The 21,657-nt window shown below is 33.7% G+C and overlaps 1 protein-coding gene across 8 annotated transcripts in view; it reads right to left on the bottom strand.

The window, feature by feature from the left end:
- CSMD3 (CUB and Sushi multiple domains 3) overlaps positions 1-21,657 on the bottom strand; it is a 1,209,558-nt gene that overhangs the window by 1,079,109 nt on the left and 108,792 nt on the right. For all 8 annotated transcript variants that reach the window (XM_054656949.2, XM_016959787.4, XM_016959790.4 and 5 more), the window contains one exon: positions 5,059-5,281. In XM_054656949.2, the coding sequence (XP_054512924.1) occupies positions 5,059-5,281 (223 nt within the window). The remainder of the gene's footprint in view (positions 1-5,058; positions 5,282-21,657) is intronic.

Consider the following 21,657-nt stretch of genomic DNA (forward strand, 5'->3'; position numbering starts at 1 on the left):
CGCCTTAAGATTTTGTGTTATGTTAACACTTACACTTACATTTGATTTTATCTTTACCTATCCATTTGTTTTTAACATTTCTAATCCAGGGACGTTTATATAACTCAGGAAAGTGAAGTTTATGTTGCAGTCATTACTACACCATGACTATGACCTTGTGATAATTACTCCCTGTTTTTAAATCACAACTTTGGAAACAATTTATTTAGAAATAATATTTATTTATTTACCTATCACAATATCCAAAAAATAAGCTTTGGATATTGTGATAGATTTTGTCAGTTGCCTGGCCCTCAGTCTTCTCCATGCTGTTTTCCACAACTGAGGTTGAAAATGAAAGCTGTTTTTCTAGAATACTGTTGACCAAGGGATGGTGATGTCAGGCTGTTCTGGCCAATGATATAGGAGAAGAATCCTTCTAAGGACTTTTGGGAAAGCTTTTGATTTACTGATGAACTGCATAATAACAAACTTCTTGTTATATAAGAAAAATAAATTTTTTGTTTAAGCTACAGTAAGTCAGGATTTCTGTTACAGCCAAACATCCAAAGTGATAGGCCATATCAAAGTAGCAATGAGGAGACCAGAGTAACATGTCAGGAGTCACACTAAATAAAAGTTTTTGTACTCAAGCCTTTTAAAAAATAACTATACTACTACGTTGGTTATTTAGAAATAATCATTCTCTTCCACTTTGAGAAAAGATTATCATTCCATAATATTTCATATGTATTAAGGTTGTACATGTTAAAAATTAGGAAAAGGAATTTAAAAATGAGAATTTATAAAACATCTAGCTCTTGACTTTGTAACATTAAAAGAAATGAAATGAATCTTTAAATAAATGGATAATATATATCATATAAAAATTTTAAAATTCTTCACTTATTTGTGCAGAAAAAACAGCTAAGATTTAACAAGCAACCAAGAAGCTGAGAAATATTTTTGTCACAAAAGGGAAATATTTACATGTTTAAGAATAAATGAATTATGTAAATCATCAAAAAACTATTGATACATAGACAAAAAATAAATTTACAGGAGAAAATCAGCGTGGTTATCAAACAAGAGAATATGTTAAATATCTATAAAAATCAGATATATGTAAATAATCAAATTAAGAATAAAAGATATAAGTCTGGGAAGACTGAGAGGTAATGAAGTATAGTTTTCTAGTTGTAATAATATTCATTGATATAAGATTCTGGAAAGCATATTAGTAATATAAAGAATATTATTTGCTTCTGACCTAGCCATCCTGTTTCTACCAAGAACCAATCTAAAATATAGAAAATATATATTCATAAGGATGCTAATATGTGAATTAATTAAAAAAAACAAAAATATAATAGAATGATAATTACATAAATTATATCCACAGGATTAAATATTTGCATAAATTAATGCTTACATAAAATGATTAAATATACTTAACAAATTCAATAAATTGATGTTTACAAAGATTCTAATCACACATTAGACATGTACATTATAATGTAGAGAGATTATTAAGGACATACAATATCATATATGGAATGATCCTGGGTGAATATATCTGTCTCTGCCTCATTAAATAATAGGTGATTTTTTACTTGTTGGTATAAGTTTATTATTGGGAAAATATAATATTAATGTAAAATAAACAAGGCTTAGAATAACCTTTATGCTTCCAGCAACGTTGCCTTAAATGCATCAGCACTTGTTCTAAGATAAAGTTATGATTAAGAAAGAAATTATCTAACGGTGCTTTGCCAATATCAATTCTCTTTTAATAAAAAATAACTTACAGAAAAACAAGTAATATCATTAATCATTGGAGGCTTAGAGTACAGTTTTTAAAATATGAAATTCTGATTATGAATCCCAGTGTGTTTATTTATACAAGCAGGAATGACAAGACCCACAAACCATTTTTTTTCCTACATTATTGCAAGACAAGTGTAAGAAGCCATTTTTAAAAAATCTATTGGAGCTCATGAAAAGTAAAAAAAATAAACATCAATTTCTGGAAGAAAGAGAACAGCAAACACACCATAAGGACATGCATTAAGTGAGAATATGATCCAATATGAGAGAAACAAAACCCAAGAAAACAGTGAGTCAAACAGCCAGACGCAAACATGAATCAAACTCTGCCAGCAGCAGTTTCGACTTCTAATCAAACAGCAGATTTTGTATATAAACACAGTCTGGAACGGGCTGTAGGTTACATACTAATTTTTTTCTTTCCAGTCTTGCTAACTAAAGTCAGCTATAACATTAGCTACAGTACTTCTTGAAGCACAAAAACCAATAAATGTGTTAAATGTTTACAGTGAGCAAAACATTAGACTCTAAAGACTATATTATAACATAGACTACATGTTAGAATATAGTCTTGTCATTTTGCTTGTATAAATAGAGTACATGTACGAATATAGTCTATAAAATAAATAGGAAAAATAAATTTGTAGCTTACCTTTCGGTTTATATTTGTATATATTACACCTGTTTGAAAATATACCTTTTATTATTATTTCTCTTACTAAATTTTATCCAATACTGCTAAGAAAAAATAGATTTTTATTTATATATCAATACATAAACTTTGGAGATTGTGTCTAACTACATATAATTATATATATTGAAGAGCTTCAGATCTAAACTGAAACAAATCTGAATTGTAATGATAGTTCTGCCTTTTGCCACTTTCAACAATTTTACTCGGGCAATCAATTCAAGCCTCATTTTATCAGTTGTAAAATGATGATGACAATAGTAATTATTTTACATTGTTTGGATACAGGAGAAGTTAAATACCATAATGAACACAAAATACATAGCACAGTGACAGGTGCAGAGGAATCATTCAATAAATGTTAAGGGTTAGAGTCACTGAGCTTTCATTATATTGTATTCCCCCATAAAATCTCTGTGAATTAAGTGCTATTATTCCCAATTTACAGATTAGGAAAGAAAGAATGAGAACAATAAATTAATTTTCCTAACTTCGCAATTTTTTAACTTCCCAGAGGCCACAGTTGTTTAGAAAAGCAGGAAAGAGGAAAAATAAAAATGTGTTTTCTCATTTTCAAGGCAATCTAGAGAGAATAGGTACATGTACAAGCATTACTATCAGGGAATTGATACTTTGAAACTAACAGGTAATATTGAAAGAAGTATTTTTATATATTTAGGAAAATTATATCCCACAGATTGCCAGTGTAAAAAATTGTACTTCCACTTATAGGTATTATTTGCATTAACAAAAGACACCAGCTTTTAATGACAGTGGCAATGATGATCAAACAGCAGTCAGACGTGCGTACCATAATGTATATTTATAAAATAGATGATTATTGTATGAGTTACAATGTAAAAGTTTATGTATGAGTTTACAATGTAAAAGGAAAAAGAAATCAGATTTACTCGGTAAACGAGTATAGAGGAAAAAAAGAAAGAAAAATAGAATCTTAGCTGTAATCAACCTAGTAACCTTGTTTTTGCACAACAAAGTTTGTGAAATAACTCAGGCATTTTTAAGTGTCATCTGACTGGAAGCAGTTCGATGTGCTCTAATAGGATTTTGTAGACATGCAGCAGGTTCATACACATTTTCTCGTAATACCTGCAGAACAGTATAATGAGATGGCTAGAACCGGCCTTACTACCATCTCTCAGTTTAAACAGAGGTAGCGTGGATTGCTCAAAAAGCTGGTGAGCAACAAACCTAACATCCTAATGTAATAAATCTCATCTCCAGATCCACCATTTTCCCCACTACATTATGTTTTTCATTGCCAAAACTTGAGGAAAATAAACACTAATTCTTTCTTTTTTCTTTTTTTTTTTTGAGACGGAGTCTTGCTCTGTCACCCAGGCTGGAGTGCAGTGGCGCGATCTTGGCTCGTTGCAAGCTCCGCCTCCCGGGTTCACGCCATTCTCCTGCCTCAGCCTCCCAAGTAGCTGGGTCTACAGGCGCCCGCCACGACACCCGGCTAATTTTTTGTATTTTTAGTAGAGACGGGGTTTCACTGAAACACTAAATTTTTACTTAAAATTGAAAAAATATAAATGCAAAGGAATATGGAAGACTGATGAAACTGTAAAAAGTTAGCACTGATAATCTGCTTCTTGTACATTAGGAAGGCAAGAACATGTTATCAACTATTAGAAAGTAACACCATCAGAGAATCATAACTCAAACATAGCCAAGTATGTAAAGAGTCTTTAATTCCTACATGTTACCTTCTTAGACTATTTTAAATTACAAGTTTAAAAAAGCTTATGGCACTTAAAGAAAAGTATACAAACACTGGCATAAATCTAGGACTAAATAAAATGTGCAATTCTTGGAATGTTGAGTTTTTTAGTTGAATTATAGTTGATTTACAATAAAAATAAGTTTCTGGTAAGACCTCAAAAATACTTCTAATTTTACATAACCTCTTTGCCAAGAGAAAATTCTGAAGAACCAGAAGAACTACCTTAATAGTCAGGGTGCTAGTTAATTTTTACATCTGTTTAATCAATAAGCTTCAAAAAACACTTTCATTTATAGAGGCAAAAATATAAACGACCCCATTTTTGACATGAAAGTATGTAGTTTTCAGATATTTAGATTTTATAAACCACACATTATCAGAAATTAATTTATTCTACTATTCATGAATGCTGACTTAAGGTGTTTTTGCATAGTGTTGAATATTAAAATTGGACATATTATCACTGAAATATACCTTATATAGTATGTTTTACTTTATCAAAAGTTATATCCATAATGAATGAAACCTTGAGATAATCATTTTTAAAAACAAAATACCTTTAGCCACTATAAAGAGATCACCACTCAATATATATTCACCTTTGTGAGACATAGTATTAATGTACTAGCAATATGACATCAGAGACACCAAGCTAATTTGTTCATGGGATGATATATTTTCAAATAAATAATAATTAGATGGTGAATACAACTTTATTATAATTGCATCACAAATGTTAAGCATCTTTTGTAAAATAAACTACTTTTACCCAGGAAATATTTTCTCTCCAGTCTTCCATTCAAAACACACTAACCTTGTCCTAAAGTTTGTAGGATGAGGATGTCCATCATATAATGATAAGTAGTCGTATTCTTCTTCTAGAGCAAATGACTGAAAAACAATTTGTATTCTATTTCGTTCTTCTGCTATTATTACCCATGTACAGTTTGCACCATTTGGATATCCATATGGAAAACCAGGGCTTTCTATAGTGCCATTAAGTCCTTTTAAAGTTCCACCACATGTATAAATAAATCCTGCAACAAAAGACAAATAAGCAGACATTAATATTATATAAATCAAGAACAATCCATGAGATAATATTATTTTGAAAGTCTATTGCATTTCCAAGACCAAAGTTAACAATAATTTTATAAATGGCAGTTTAAGAGCTGGGCACTATATACAAATATATATATATAATATAAGAAACAAAATAATAGAAGATTTATCATTTATAATACATACTGAGGTAAATAATTATAAAGCAGCTGATGAAATAAAATTATCCACATACATCTGATTCATTATCCATTACAGGTTCCCATAGACAAACACAATCCTAGAACACGGTATCTTTCCTCAAAGAGTTTTAAATCTCATTGTGGGAGCTCATAAACAACACTGACATTTTAAAGATCTTTGTATGCATTTTGGGTCCCAAAGAATTAACTCCATTTTTCTTGGCAACACATGCTAGCTTTTTTGACATATTCAGATCTCTACCCTGTAGCTCACATGCTTTAGGAAAATCTGTCTCACCCTGATTATAGAAGAGGAATTTTTTAAAGTCTATGAAATGGCTCTACCTTTCATTAAAATATTTAGTCCATGATGAATAGAATTCTAAATTAACCACATCAGAGTGAATCCGAAGGTCAGGACAAAAATACGTTAAATAAATGGATCTTGGACAACTGACAGCACCCATCTTAAGAACTTCTGTATTTGTTCCATGGAAAGTCTAAGTTACTGAGAGCATGAGTTCTGGAGATACCTAGAAAACTTACTATATTTCTTCAGCAATTTGTCTCTTCAAATATATATATATATATCAGGTATATATATTAAATATATCTCAAATATATCACAAATATATATCAAATGTATATTAAATATATATATCAAATGTATATTAAACATATATATCAAATGTATATTAAATATATATCAAATATATATATTAAATATATTTTTTTTGAGACAGAATTTTGCTCTGTCACCCAGGCTGTAGTGCAGTGGCGAGATCTCAGCTCACTGCAACCTCTGCCTCCTGGGTTCAAGCGATTCTCCAGCCTCAACCTCCCAAGTAGCTGGAATTACAGACATGCACCACCACGCCCGGCTAACTTTTGTATTTGTAGTTGAGACGGGGTTTCACCATGCTGGCCAGGCTGCTCTCGAACTCCTGACCTCAGGTGATCCACCCACCTCAGTTTCCCGAAGTGCTGAGATTACAGGCGTGAGCCACCATGCCTGGCCTCTTCAAATATATAATATTCTGTAGCATATTGTGTAATGTAAAAACGTAAGATTAATACAACAGTAAGAGAAGATGGTCCCAGTCTTTATGTAGACTACATGCTAATAAAACTTGCATTTAGAGGCGGTTAAACAGGATCAGAAGTTCTCATGAGAAACTCTTCACCCAGATGTTATTATCTTTATCTGTGAGTCCTACAGGAAGCTGAAGTGCCAGAAGCTGTAAATCAGAGTTATCAAGCTAATCTGAGGGAGAGAAGTCGATACTACCAAAAGCATCTATGTTTGGAACTGGCATAGAAATGCAGGAAATTTGGGGCTCCTCTCTTTGAGAAGAAATGAATATATTTTATGTAAGTATGGATACTTTTTAAAAGTAAGAGGACTGCTGAATAGAAGTCCTCAGAAGCCAGAGTTGTAGATTATGGCAGATAGTGGCTGATTTGGGATGTTGTACATTTATTCCACATTCTTTTCACAATAGCACCTTGTTTTTGCCAAGGAAGCCACTTCTCTATTAAACAGCTATATACTTTTTTTTTTTTTGAGACGGAATCTTGCTCTGTTGCCCAGGCTATAGTGTAGTGGCGTGATCTCGGCTCACTGCAACCTCCCCCTCCTGGGTTCAAGTGATTCTCCTGCCTCAGCCTCCTGAGTAGCTGGGATTACAGACATACGCCACCACGCCCAGCTAATTTTTGTACTTTTAGTAGAGATGGGGTTTCACCATGTTGGCAAGGCTGATTTCGAACTCCTGACCTAAAGTAAACCACCCACCTCAGCCTCCCAAAATGCTGGGATTACAGGAGTGAGCCACTGGCCAGGCCAAAACAGCTACATACTTTGGAGCAGCTGACTCTGCTGACTCCAGTGATGAGAAATGTGGCTCAGGGCTTGGTTGACCAATATAATCCTATCCTCTGAGCAAAATTTACTACAGGGATCTTTTCCTATATCTCACCATATGGCAAAGTCTTAAGCCTGGGATATTTGGTATGTTTATGTGCTATAAAGCATAGTTCTTGTTATCATTTTGCCTCTTTGAAAATTGACCAGGAAGTTGGATCAGGTAGAAGAGGTTTAAAAAAAATCAATATTTGTGTATATTCAGATAATTTTGCTCATGCACCAAAAGTCAAATAGGGCATTTTATGATTTTCAAAAATAAATAAATAAATAAAAGGTCTCTTTTTAAATTGCTTCTTGCAGAGCAATTACTTTGAAGCCTTACGTTAATTAGCTATCACCCATTTCTATTAGTTTTCTGCCTGAACAGCTTCCAATTTGAACTTCATAACTAAAGGCAAGCATGAATCCCTTCAGCTACAATCTGATCTATGGGCTGTTTTATATACTCTCAAGCCCCATAACCCTGATAGTTTTAGAAAAAGGACATATGTCTTAAAATAACATGCTCAGCTTTGTCCACTCATTCTTCAAGGGCCTGCTGATTCATGCATTTCAAGTACTTTTATTTTTAGACAAATTAGGAATTACACCTATATTTAAACTTCCTTACCTGTATTCTTCTTTTTACTTTTGTTTTTGTTTATCACCAAGTTACATTAAACATAGCATTATTCTCTAGAATAAAGTACATTTTTTCCAAAAAGGAGGTTTAAATATTTTACTTTAAAAATTTGAAAATCAGAAGTAAGCATTATAAAGCAAAATATCCTCCCTCATTCATTTATGCTTCACAGGGTTGGTCATTTTTAATAGCGCAGTGTTTTTCTTACTAGGCCTTTCCTAGGCACAAGCAGATATCCATTCTATATTATTTTTCAAGTGATGTCAGTCATATTATGCATATTTTTCTGAATTGTTATATCTATTTTAAAAAAATCACTGGCATTCTTCTGGGTACAGATGTAGACTTCTACTACATTCTTCTTTGAAAGACTTTATAGCTACGCAGCATATAGTATGCCTATAGTATAATTTATTTTACCATTCTCCTAATGATAACTTCATTTTTATGGTTACAACGGTCTAATGAGCAACTGTGTAAAAACAACTCTGTACATATATCCTTGTACAAAGTATATATCTTTTGTGTACAAAGGGCATATATCCTTGTGCACTTGCTTGATACCTCCCAAGATGGAATCCCAGAAATGGGGTTGCAGAAAATTTATACAGATACAGTGAAACCATACTTAATAAATATGAAAATGTATGTTCCTGGCACCACTGTATGAAGTGTTTTTCACCCTCAATCCTAATTCTGGCAACATTAGATATTTTTGAAAGGCAAATTTTGTTTTTCATTTTTGATTTTTAAGAAATTTTATCATGTTTATTTGAAATTTGCAACTTGATGCTGTGGAACACATACAGAGAGTAAAGTGGTTACCATAGTGAAATAGATTACTGTAGCTATCATCTCACATAGTTACTTTTTTGTTTGACAAGAGTAGCTAAAATATACTTATTTAACAAAAATCCTTACTACAATACAATTTCATTAACTGTAGTCCTAATGTTGTACATCAGGCCTCTAAACTTGTTCATCCTACATATCTGCTATATGACATACAGCTCCCCACTTTCTCTTCCCCTTACTCCTGCTCACCCATGGAAATCACTGTTTCATTGCCTATGCGTGTGTACTTAAGCTTTTTAAAAAAATATATTCCACATATAGGTGATATCTTCCAATACTTTTATTTTTGTGCCTGGCTTATTTCACTTAGCATAATGTCCTCTAAGTCCATCCAGGTTGTAGCACATGGTGGGATTTCCTCTTTTAAGGCTGAATAAGATTTGTGTGTGTGTGTGTGTGTGTGTGTGTGTGTAAAATATATTCCATTGTGTATATATAAAAAGGGATCTATATCCCCTTTTTAAGGCTGAATAAGATTCCATTTTGTGTGTGAGTATGTATATATACACATTTCATTTTCTTTATCAATTTATCTCTCAATGTGTATCTAGGTTGTTTCCACATTTTGACTATTATGAATAATGCTGCAAAAAACATGGGAGTGCAGATATTTTTACATGGTGGTTATTGTATCTCATTTTGGTATATACCTGGAAGAGGAGTTGCTGGGTCATATAGTGGTTCTATGAATATAATATTTTTAATTTATTTAGGAACCTCCATACAGTTTTTTCGTAATGGCTGTACTAATCTACATTCCCGCCAATAGTGTACTAGGGTTTCCTTTTCTCCACATCCCTGACAACATTTGTTATCTCGTCTTTTTGATAATAATCATACTTACGGGAGTAAGGCAATATCTTATAGTGGTTTAAATTTGCATTTCTTTAAAGATTAATTATGTTGAGCATCTTTTCATATACCTTTTTGCCATTTTTATAGCTTCTTTGGAGAAATGTCTGTTCAGGTCTTTTGCCCATTTTTAAAATCAGGTTATTGTTTTTTCTGCTATTGAGTTATAAGAATTCTTTATAATTCTGGATATATTAACCCCTTAACAAAAATGTAGTTTGAAAATATTTTTAATAGCCCATAAATTGCCTATTATTTTGTTGATTGTTTCCTTTATTGTTCCTAAGGTTTTTAGTTTAATGTTGTTCTGTTTATTTACTTTTGTTTTTGTAGTTTGAGCTTTTTGGAGTGGTATCAAAATTAATTGCCAAAGCCAATGTCAAGAAGCTAAAAGGCAAATTTTTCAAGGCAAAAAAAAAGTTATCATACTATTTTCTTTTGCATTTCTCTGATAACAAGTAGTTACTCTTGTAATTGCTATTGTAATTTTGCTGATTACTATTGAGATTACTATTGTGATTCACTTGGAATCTATATTTGCCTTTGTAAATACATTTCTAAGTGAAACAACTTTGGTTATTCTTGCTCATTGTTCTCATAAATTCACAATTCCTTATTGTTCTTTATAGTGCATGTGGAACATCACCTCCTTTTTCTCTTGTCTCCTCTGATGATTGTTTTCCTATATTCATTCATCTATTCATCACATATTTCATGCCTTACGGGTAAAATGATATAAAGAACATTGTCCCAGCTCATCTTCTGGGAGCTGACAATCTAAAACATGAGACAGCAGGACATTTAGGCCATTGCTACAAAATACAGAAAGTATTATGATTTGGGTGTGCACACTTTGCTATGAGAACACATAGAAGTAAAACTAAATATAGATTAAGTCAGTATGATGTATATGGAAAACTCCCCTCAAAAACTGGCATTGCAACTTTTTCATAGATTTGTGTTTTACAATTTCTAAATGCCTTATATTATGTTTTTCAGACCTTATCTTTTAATTTGCACTTAAAATTAACAGTGTATTTACAGTTGAAAGGTAACTAAATTTTATATGACTTGGGTCTCACTGTCATCAAGAGTTTGATTAACAATATTGATTTCAAAAAACATCAGGCCCATATTTCACCTTTACTACTCAGCAAGAAATAATGCAATGACTATATGTATAGTAGTTTAATGATGTTTTAATTTTTTTGAGTGTGCTAAGGTTTCTGACAAACAACATTCACACTTGTGTTTACTTTCTCCAGCCATCTTCACAAAACACTGCAACTGAGCTTCTGTGACCAATTATGTTGACATGACTCTTGCAAAAATTACTCATGACCTTTCCATTTTCAAAATCAGTTCTTTTTTAAAAAATTGTTCCTGTCATCTTTGTGCATTTGTTACGGCTAATCGTTGTTCTTTCTTGGAAATCTTTTCTTATTGTTTCCATGATGATGCCCTGCTTTTCTAATCTCATGAACTTCTCCTAAAACCACTCCTTTACTAAATTTCTGTCTTCATCTGTCTTCTCTATTTTGCAGGCTTCTTAGCAACCACAGATATAGCTGTAAGCAATACTGGTGACCATAAAAGAGGCATATCTTCATTTATCTGTTTCCACCCTTTGCTATATATCTCCGTGTAGATGTAGCATACCATGTAGAAACTTGTCATCCATGTCCTTTGCTTATCCTCAAATCTCATTAGTTCATTCTATTAACTGTCTCTTAAATCTATCTCTAGTCCCCTCTTTGTTTTTCTATTCTAAACCCTGTGGATTTGATTCAATTCTTCCTCATCTCCTGCATCCTATCCTATTTTAAGAGCAACCAGTCTATCCTGCTAGGCTTTCTGCATTTGCCCATCTACTCGGGTCCCCACATTGCTGCTAAAGTCATTTCTACAACAAACAAACCCAATCTTGTCACTTCCTTATTCAATAGTATTCTTCAGCTACTTCTTATTGTCAATATAAGGTTCATACTTCTCTCCATGTATCTTATATAATAGCTAACTGATTTTTGTTTTTATATTGCTGAGCCATATTTCATCTTTAATTTTGGAGTGCTAAACTGGATTCTTAAATTTCTTGAAGCTGACCTAGGAATAGTTCTTTGAAGTTTACTAACAACTTCTTCTTCTAGACAGAGGAAGGAGTGGGGCACACATATACACCTGCTCATCAGAGTCCTCAAAATGTTCACTTACTAGATATTAAGGTAAAGTGTCACTTGTCATTTATCTTTTGCTTTTCTTTATTGATACTTCTGTTTCTAATATTTATTATTTACAATGTAATTTTTATGAATGTTTTTCCTAAGTCTTTCAAAAATTTGCCTTTATGCCATTGTGGTTTGAGCAAAACCTGGCATTCAGTAGAAATTCAGTAAGCACTTTGTGACTGAATAAATACTTTCCTCTACCATTTCTTTGCCCATACCAAATGACTCTCCAAACTTCCACATTGAGGAAACTCAGAGACAAATAGGGTTAGTATTATAATTTTGGGTAAATTTTTGGATAACAGATTTTTGTAAAGATTTGGGGTGAATGCATTTAACTTGTAAATTTCATATTGATTGAAATGAAAAGCTACATACTCATAAGAAGAACTTATAATACTCACTGAGGAACAATATTTCTTTGCATAATTCCAAAAGCTTTAAAATTGCAGTATTTTACATAAAAATTTGGAAATATTATCTCCTCAGAGAGGCCTTTTTTGTTTTAAATTTTTTAATATAAACACAACAAATATACAAAATGTGCACCAAATTAATGTACATACATGAAAAATTTAATAATTACAAACTGAAAACCTATGTTACCAGTACGTATATCCAAAACTAACACTATTACAACTCTTTATGATGCCTTCATTAGTTTTAATCACAATATCTTTCATTACTCATCAAAGTAACCATTATCGCCTCAGATTTGTGTAATTTTCTAAACTTTTACTCATAAATTTATTATATATGTATGCATTTCTATCCTCAAGTCATGATGAAATTATCCTATCTTCTCAGGTTGTACTGGTTTACTTACCACAGGCACATTAGGAACACATAATTTTTGGTGATGGGAGAGATGGATAGAGATTAATTTATTTTCTATTTAGATATCCAAATCACCCAGAGCCATTTATAAAAAAAGACACTCTTTTTGACCCATACTTCAGTTTGTCATAAATTAAACATGGGTATTCGTGTAGGCCTGTTTTGAGATGTTCTGTTCCACTAGTTTATACCACACTATCTCAACTTGTTTCATAAGAAGCATCATTCTTTTTCCTCAAAACTGCTCCGGCTTTTTTAAAGCTTAGCATTTACATATGTATTTTAGAATCAATTTACAAAATAAACTGCTAAAATTTTGATTGGGATTATTTTGATTCTATAGATAAATTGGGGAGAGCTAACATTTTGCCATATTGACATTTTCAATGTTATGAAAATATTATTATGAAAACCTTCATTTATACTGGCTTTTTTTATTTTTGAGATAGAGTCTCGCTTTGTGCCCAGACTTGAGTGCAGTGGTGTGATCTCAACTCACTGCAACCTCCACTTCCCGGGTTCAAGCAATTGTCGTGTCTCAGCCTCCTGAGTAGCTGGGATTACAGGTGTCCGCCACCATGCCCGGCTAATTTTGTATTTTAGGTAGAGACAAGGTTTCACTATGCTGGCCAGGCTGATCTCAAACTCCTGACCTCAAGTGTTCTTCACCCACCTCAGCCTCCCAAAGTGCTTGGATTACAGGCGTGAGCCACCACGCCCAGCTCCTGGCTGGCTTACTTTTTTAATTTAGATAAGTGCTTTTGACCATCTTACCCCATTTCAGTAACTATTACTTTACCCTCATTCGCTTTTTGAAGCCCTAATCACTGTCTGAAATTATTAGTGTACTCGTCTGTTTTCAATGTTTTTCCCATAAGAATGTAAGTTTCATGAGATTTGAGGCCTTGCCTGTATTATTGTTATATCCTCAAGGCTTAGTATAATTCACTGTAGACATTGAACACTCTTCAATAAAAAGAATGAATAGATAAACAGTAAAATAAAATAACCAAACAGCTCAAATTACTCAATTGTTATTCAAACTATTATTATTTTACTAGTGGCCAACAAAATTACCTACTGGATTATCCAATAATATAAACTCCTCAATATATTTGCAGCTCCAAATTTGTTCAAGGCTCAACCTGATCCTGTTAGAATCAAGTTTAATGTGTGTTTTGATTAACTGAAGGACCCCAGCAGATATTTTGCCCTGTAAGATTTCAAAATGACCTCATTTGCATTATTCATAAATTAACAACATGAATGTACTTATAAAAAGTATCTTTTTCACTAAACCAAAAACACTTTTCAGGGTCAAGAGAAATAGTGGGTAAAACAACATAAATTTTATTCACATGTTCTTTCATAAATGTTTATATACCAAATTATTTGGGCTACTCACATTTTAGCAATAAAAGAAAAACCTAAGCACTGAATGTTAATTTAATTTCTATTGAATGCTCGTTTTTGTCACTAGAAAATAAATATAAAAGGTACTTTTTTATATTGTAAAATTATGTATGTTCCTCCAAAAGTTTCTCCAGTAACCTTTCTTCTTTTGATCACTAACCAATATTTCTATTGTGTTTTATCAATACATGAATGAATGAATACAATACTTTACAGTTAATAAGAAGGAATCAGTCTTTGACATGGTTTGGCTGTGTCCCCACCCAAATCTCATCTTGAACTTGAGAGAGATGATTTAGGATATCTGGTGGAAGAAATTTCTAAGCAGCAAAGCATTCAAGAGGTGACTTGGGTGCTGTTAAAGGCATTCAGAAGGGAAGCAGACAATAAAAGTTCAAAAAATTTGCAGCCTGACAATGTGATAAAAAGGAAAAACCATTTTCTGAGGAGAAATTCAAGCTGGCTGCAGAAATTTGCATAAGTTATGTGGAAAGAATGTGAATCCTCAACATAGTGGGGAAAAGGTCTCCAGGGCATGTCGGAAGACTTCACGGCAGCCCCTCCCATTACAGGCCTTAAGACCTAGGAGAAAATGGTTTCATGGGCTAGGCCTAGGGTCTCTGGGCTGTGTGCAGCCTACGGACTTAGTGCTCTGTGTCCCAGCTGCTCCAGCCATGACTGAAAGGGGACAACGTAGACCTCGGTGCATGGCTTCAGAGAATGGAAGCTCCAAGCCTTGGCAGCTTCCATGTGGTGTTGAGCCTGAGAGTGCACAGAAGTAAAGAACTGGGATTTGGGAACCTCCACCTAGAATTCAGAAGACGTATGATAACACCTGGCTGCCCAGCCAGAAGTTTTCTGCATGGGCAGGGTCTTCACGGAGAACCTCTGTTAGGGTAGTGCGGATAAGAAATGTGGTGTCGGAGTCCCCACACAGCGCTCCTACTGGGGCACCACCTACTGGAGCTGTGAGAGAGGGCCACCATCCTCCAGACCACAGAATGGTAGATCCACTGAAAGATTGCACTGTTCCCCTGGAAAAGCCACAGACACTCAATACCAGCCCACGAAAGCAGCCAGGAGGTAGGCTGTACCCTGCAAAGCCACAGGGGTGGAGCTGCCCCAGACCATGAGAACCCACCTCTTGCATCAGCATGACTCAGATGGGAGACATGGAGTCAAAGGAGATCATTTTGGAACTTTAAGATGTGACTGCCCTGCTGGATTTTGAACTTGCATGGGGCCTGCAGCCCCTTTGCTTCTGCCAATTCCTCCCACTTGGAACAGCTGTATTTACCCAAATCCTGTACCCCCATTGTATCTAGGAAGTAACTAACTTGCTTTTGATTTTACAAGCTCACAGACGGAAAGGACTTGCCTTGTGTCAGATGAGACTTGGGACTACGGACTTCTGAGTTAATGCTGAAATGACTTAAGACTTTGGGAGACTGCTGGGAAGGCATGATTGGTTTTGAAATATGAGGACATGATATTTGGGAGGGGCCAGGGGCAGAAAAATATGATTTGGCTGTGTCCCCATCCAAATCTCATCTTGAATTCCCACATGTTGTGGGAGGTACCCAGTGAGAGATAATTGAATCATGGGGACAGGTCTTTCCCATGCTGTTCTCATGATAGTGAATACATCTCAGAACTAATGGTATTATACGAGGCAGTTTATCTGCATAAACTCTCTTCTCTTTGCCTGCTGCCATCCATATAAGATGTGACTTTCTCCTCCTTGCCTTCCACCATGATTGTGAGGCCTCCCCAGCCATGTGAAACTGTAGTTCATTAAAGCTCTTTCTTTTGTAAATTGTTGAGTCTCCGGTATGTCTTTATCAGCAGGATGAAAACAGACTAATACAGCCTTACACTCAAGTTTCTCAGTCTATTCCTCATCCCGTAATTCCCCACTGATGAAAAGAGTTGTATGGTAGAAAAGAGTTCTATATGCAGTCATTGTAGAAAAAGTATTGGAATGCAGTGCCACAAGAGTTTGTTTAGGCAAACTCACCTGCTGTCTCCTAAAAGGGTCTCTCAGTCACAGAAAGTTTCCTAAGTGAATGTGTCATAATTCCAATGTAGATCTTAGCCTCAGATTATGAGAAAATGGAATAAGTGACAGAGAGTGAGGTGTCTGTCCATCAGGGTAGACTTACAATAAATAAACTCACAGAGTGTGAGATTAGAAACTACAGTGCCAATATTTCTTCCTAACATATTTCTCTATATAGCAAATCCAAATAAGAAGACATCTTAAATTACAAGATATTTATAACTAATTTAGAAAAAAGAAGTAAAAACACCTATTTTAAATAAGAGGGATTATGTGTATATTTCAAATGTTTCATAACACCTAACTTAGCTAGTTTTTCATGGTTATCTCCAGAATGCAGTGGTATTTGCCCTATGGGATATAATTACAACGAGCAATGCTAATGTTCACATCTTAGACTCCACATTTTACGGTTCAATAAGTGAAAAAGCCCCCCTTGTTTCTGACAGTCTTTCTTTGAACATGTTGATAGAGTTCAGTTGATTACAAATCCTGCTAGACCAGATGCCATCTTGTCTTTTTAAAGTGACCATGTTGTTATATTAATTATATTAAGATCCCATTATTTCTAGTTTTTTTTTCCTGATGATCCTCACTATAACATCTACAATAATAACAACATAGTTTTTTTAAAAATCAGGGTAACTGATCTGTCTACAAATTAAACAACAAGAAGCAACAGCAAAAGCTGCCTCCAGAATATTCATTTATTCTGATATTTCTATTGTCAAGGAACATATATTATTTTATTAAATCTCTACAATAAGCTTGTGAAGTACATATTAGTACGCTCTACATTTTAAAGATGAAGAAATGTGTAAGTGTTTTATCTATAAAACTTATTAGTGTATGTCTCCTCATTTGGATCTCTGAATTATTAACTAATACAAATTATCTGCTACTATTAAGTAAACTTTATTTCAGACATTTATGCCACTGTGTCCTTCTGATTTTATTTTCTTATTTTCACACAAAATTAATTCTATACAGTTCAGACAGTTAATTTTATAAAGTTTATAACCCATTCCAAATTCATAAGAATGACATTTTAAGCTTAAACCTTTTGATATTTGAGTCAATTTAGTCTTATATATTATAGGAAAAATCTAGGAATCACTCAATAAAAAGATGGCATTAACGGTAGAAATACAAATTAACTCAGAAAGTAAAAATTATTTCCTTAGGTTGTACCTAAGTTTGAAAGTTTGAGAAAGAATATAATGAATTATGTCAAACATAATTGGATAGCTTTAAGAAGTCTAAGTCCCAGCTGGATTTCCTACTGCCACCCAAGAGCTTATATAAAATACTACTGACTTATAAAAACTAAAGTATTTCAAATTAGAGAGTAGTATTTTTCTGTGATTTTCTTTATTTTTAATTGGGCAGCTGACATCCTGCTGTTATGAGGACTATATTAATTACACTTTCTCATTTTATGAGAATATATGCGGAATAGGAAAATTAGTGATAACATATTACTTTTTGAATAAAATGACTTGTATTTGGTGGTACTTCTGGAATGGCAGAGGGGAGGCCTCCATATAGAGTACCATACATTAAAAGCAACAAATATACTGGCAAAAATGGTCAAAATCTATTTTTTCCAGAGCTATGGGATTTATCCCAAATCTGGAATTAATATAAGGGGTGTTTTTTTCAAGAAAAACTGCTGAACCTTACTAATAATGGCATGGAATATAGCACTATAACTCAACTGCTCCCACTCCCCTCTTCCCAGTAGGAACCTTCAAAATCAGCAGCCTCCCATCCCTGGTAGCTGTGCAAAACAGCCTCTCAGCAATCAGGGGGAATAGACCAGATTTGGTGCTCCTCAACGCATTCCTTTCCCCTTGCCCAGAAGACTGTCGCTATTTAACCTATCTTGCATTCCCCTGGAAAACTCAATTTGCACATGTTGCTGTTATTTGGCCTGACATGGAGATTTCTCCATGGTTAGAGCCCTATCCCCAGCTCATTTGTTTAAAAAAAGAAAAAAAAAAGTTGAAACAATTGTTTAACATTGCAACTGCCTGAAGCTTCTGTGTAAATTGGAACAAGAGCCTGGTCAAAACATAAAAGGAAGGTCTGGGGAAAGACGTGCTCACAGGGGGCTTTGAAAAGCTCTACCATATTCACAAGGTTATGTGCATGTGCAGGCCTGTGTGAATGCTAAGCTGAGAGAGAACCAGTCTCTCACTTACGGATGACCTGAGATCCTGCCTAAAAAATTAGTGAAAGCTAAGACAAACTTGTAAATTGTTATAATGTTGAAGTTGTGCCCAAACACACACACAGACACACACAGACACACACACACACACACCAGAGAGAAAAGCTTTTGGGATAAGATGAAAGATGTATTGATTTGCTTATGACATTTGAGGAAATATCTGACCTATAATTTGCTAACTGAGCAGAAGCTAGGATAGCCATGCACTAGAAAGAATACAGACTTTACAGAATTAACCTGGGAAAGTCACTAAGTGAACAAATATCAAAACAATGAAAAACAGGTACAGGCAGCAAAACCTGGAAGGGTGAGAATATGATTTCCGCTGATGGTACATTCTAGTATTTAAAATACCATGTTTTCTTTTCTTTCTTTCTTTCCTTCCTTCTTTTTTTTTTTTTTTTTTTTTTTTTTTTTTTTTTTTTGATACAGGGTCTTACTGTCACCCAGGCTGGAGTACAGTGGCGTGATAATGACTCATGGCAGCCTCAACCTTCCCAGGCTCAAGCCATCCTCCCATTTCAGCCTCCCAAGTACCAGGGACTCCAGGCGTGCTCCACCATGCACAGCTAATTTTTGTATTTTTTTGTAGGGATGGAATTTCATCATGTTGCCCAGGCTAGGCTCAAATTCCTGGACTCAACTGATCCGTCCACCTCAGCCTCCCAAAATGCTGGGATTACAGCTGCGAGCCACCACTTCCTGCACTAAAATATCATGTTTTCAACAAAAATTATGACACATTTTAAGAAACTGGAAAGTATGGCTCATTTTAAAAATAAGTGGTTAGAAACTATTTTCGAAGTTCAGAAATTGGACATATATGACAAAGATTTTAAGTTAGCTACAAGTATGTTTAAAGAATGAAAATAAATAAATAAATAAGGAATTAATTGAAAATGTACAAATAATGTCTCACCAAATAAATAATACTATTAATGAGAAATTAGCTTAAAATAACCAGATGGAAATTCTGCAGTTGAAAAGTTAAACAATTGAAAAAAGAAAAATTCACTAAAGGAATTAAGCAAGAAATTTGAAGTTCATGAAGAAGAATCAGTAAACTTGAAGATAATTCAATGAGATTATCCTCTCTAGGGAACATAAACAGAAAATAATGAACATGAATAAGCAAAGCCTCAGAGGCTTTTGGGACAACATTACACATACCAAGATCTGCATAACTGAAGTCCCAGAGGAGATGCAAGAGGTGAGGACAGCAAGGATATTTGGGGGGGAAAAAAGTCATCAAATACTTTCAAATATGATTTCAAAATATTAATCTACACATCCAGGAAAAATAACATATAGAGATCCACACCCAGACACATCACAGTGAAACTGTTGAAAGACAAAGTGAGAATCTTGAAAGCAGCAAAGAGGAAAAATAAATCAAGCATATAAAAGATTAACAATGATTAAGGCCAAAAGTTGTAGAATTACATTTTTAAAGGAATGAAACAAGAGAACGTTAACAAGAAAATCTATAATCAAAAAGGCTCTCAAAAATGTAGGAGAAATAATGACATTTGAGAAAAATAAAAACTGCTAAAATGCATCACTATCTGAACTGTCTTACAAGAAAAATTAAAATGAGTCCTTTGGGCTGAAATAGAAAAGCATGATGCAGCAATTCAAATCCACATAAATAAAGAGTACCAGTAAAGCAGCTACCTAGGTGAACATGAAGACAACCAAAAATGTACATTTTAACAGTTTTATTTTCCCATATAATTTTTAAACTGCAAAAACAGTAATTATAAGACATTTCTGAATAGTTTATAATGTATAAATATAACATTTAATAATAAAATGCTACTATAAAAATGAGGGAATGAAAGCACATTGCTGCAAATATTCTGTCTGTTTTGGAAATTAAGTTAGTATTAATCTGAACTAGAATGTTGAAGTAAGAAGCTAATTGTAATCCACAGCATTACAAATAAGAAAATATCTCAAAAATATTTTAAAAGAGACAACAGAGGAATTAAAATTGTACACTAGAAAGTATTTAACAAAAAAAAATGAGGCAGTAATGAAAGGAAAGAACAAACATATAAGGCGTACAGCAAACAAATAGCAAAATGACAAGAATAAGTTCTGCCTTGTCAGTAATAACATCAAATATAAATGGAATAAACACTCCAATTAAATAACAGGTATTGCTAGATGGATGAAAATTATTATTCAAGAGACATATTTTAGGTACAAAGGCACAAAACAAATGAAAGTAAAATAAAAGGATGGCAAAATATATAATATGGAAGCAGTTATGAAAATTGAGCTGGAGTGCCTAACCTCATATCATACCAAATAGACAACATAAAAATTGTTACAGAGGTAAATGAATACTTTTATAGTCATATAGTAGTCCATATTAATAAAAAAATATGAAAATATTTGTAAGTAACAGATCCTCAAAATACATGGGAAAAAATGGCAGAATTGAAGGGATAAGTATATACTTCAAAAATAATAGTTGGAGCCTTTAATTCTCTGCTTTCAGTAATGGATATAACAACAAAGCAGCATATCAGCAAAGATATAAAATTCTCGAGCAAGACCAGAAGCCAACTAAGCCTCACTAACATCTATAGAACACTGCACCCAACAAAGGCGATATAAATGAAATAGAAAATACAAAGACAACAGAAAAAAGTTCTCAAAACCAAATGTTGATTCTTTGAAAAGATCAGCAAATTGACAAAACTTTATCTAGACTAACCAAGAACAAAAAGAGAGAAGACAGGTTACTAAAATCAAGAATAATAGACAGCACATAACTACCAGCCTTACAGAAATAAGGGTTATAAGGAATTCTATGAATTAAAAAGTTAGATTATTCAAATGAAATGAACAAATTCCTAGAATGACCCAAACCATAAACTGAAGAAGAATTATAAAATATGAATAGAACTACAATAAGAGATTGAATGTGTGACTAAAAAAAAAAATTGTAAAAAGAAAATCCTAGGCCCAAAAAGCTTCATTGGTGAGTTTTACTAAACACATAAAAAATTAGGCCGGGCGCGGTGGCTCACGCCTGTAATCCCAGCACTTTGGGAGGCCGAGGCGGGCGGATCACGAGGTCAGGAGATCGAGACCATCCTGGCTAACACGGTGAAACCCCGTCTCTACTAAAAATA

Source organism: Pan troglodytes, chromosome 7 (assembly GCF_028858775.2).
Source record: "Pan troglodytes isolate AG18354 chromosome 7, NHGRI_mPanTro3-v2.0_pri, whole genome shotgun sequence".
Classification (NCBI taxonomy): domain Eukaryota; kingdom Metazoa; phylum Chordata; class Mammalia; order Primates; family Hominidae; genus Pan; species Pan troglodytes.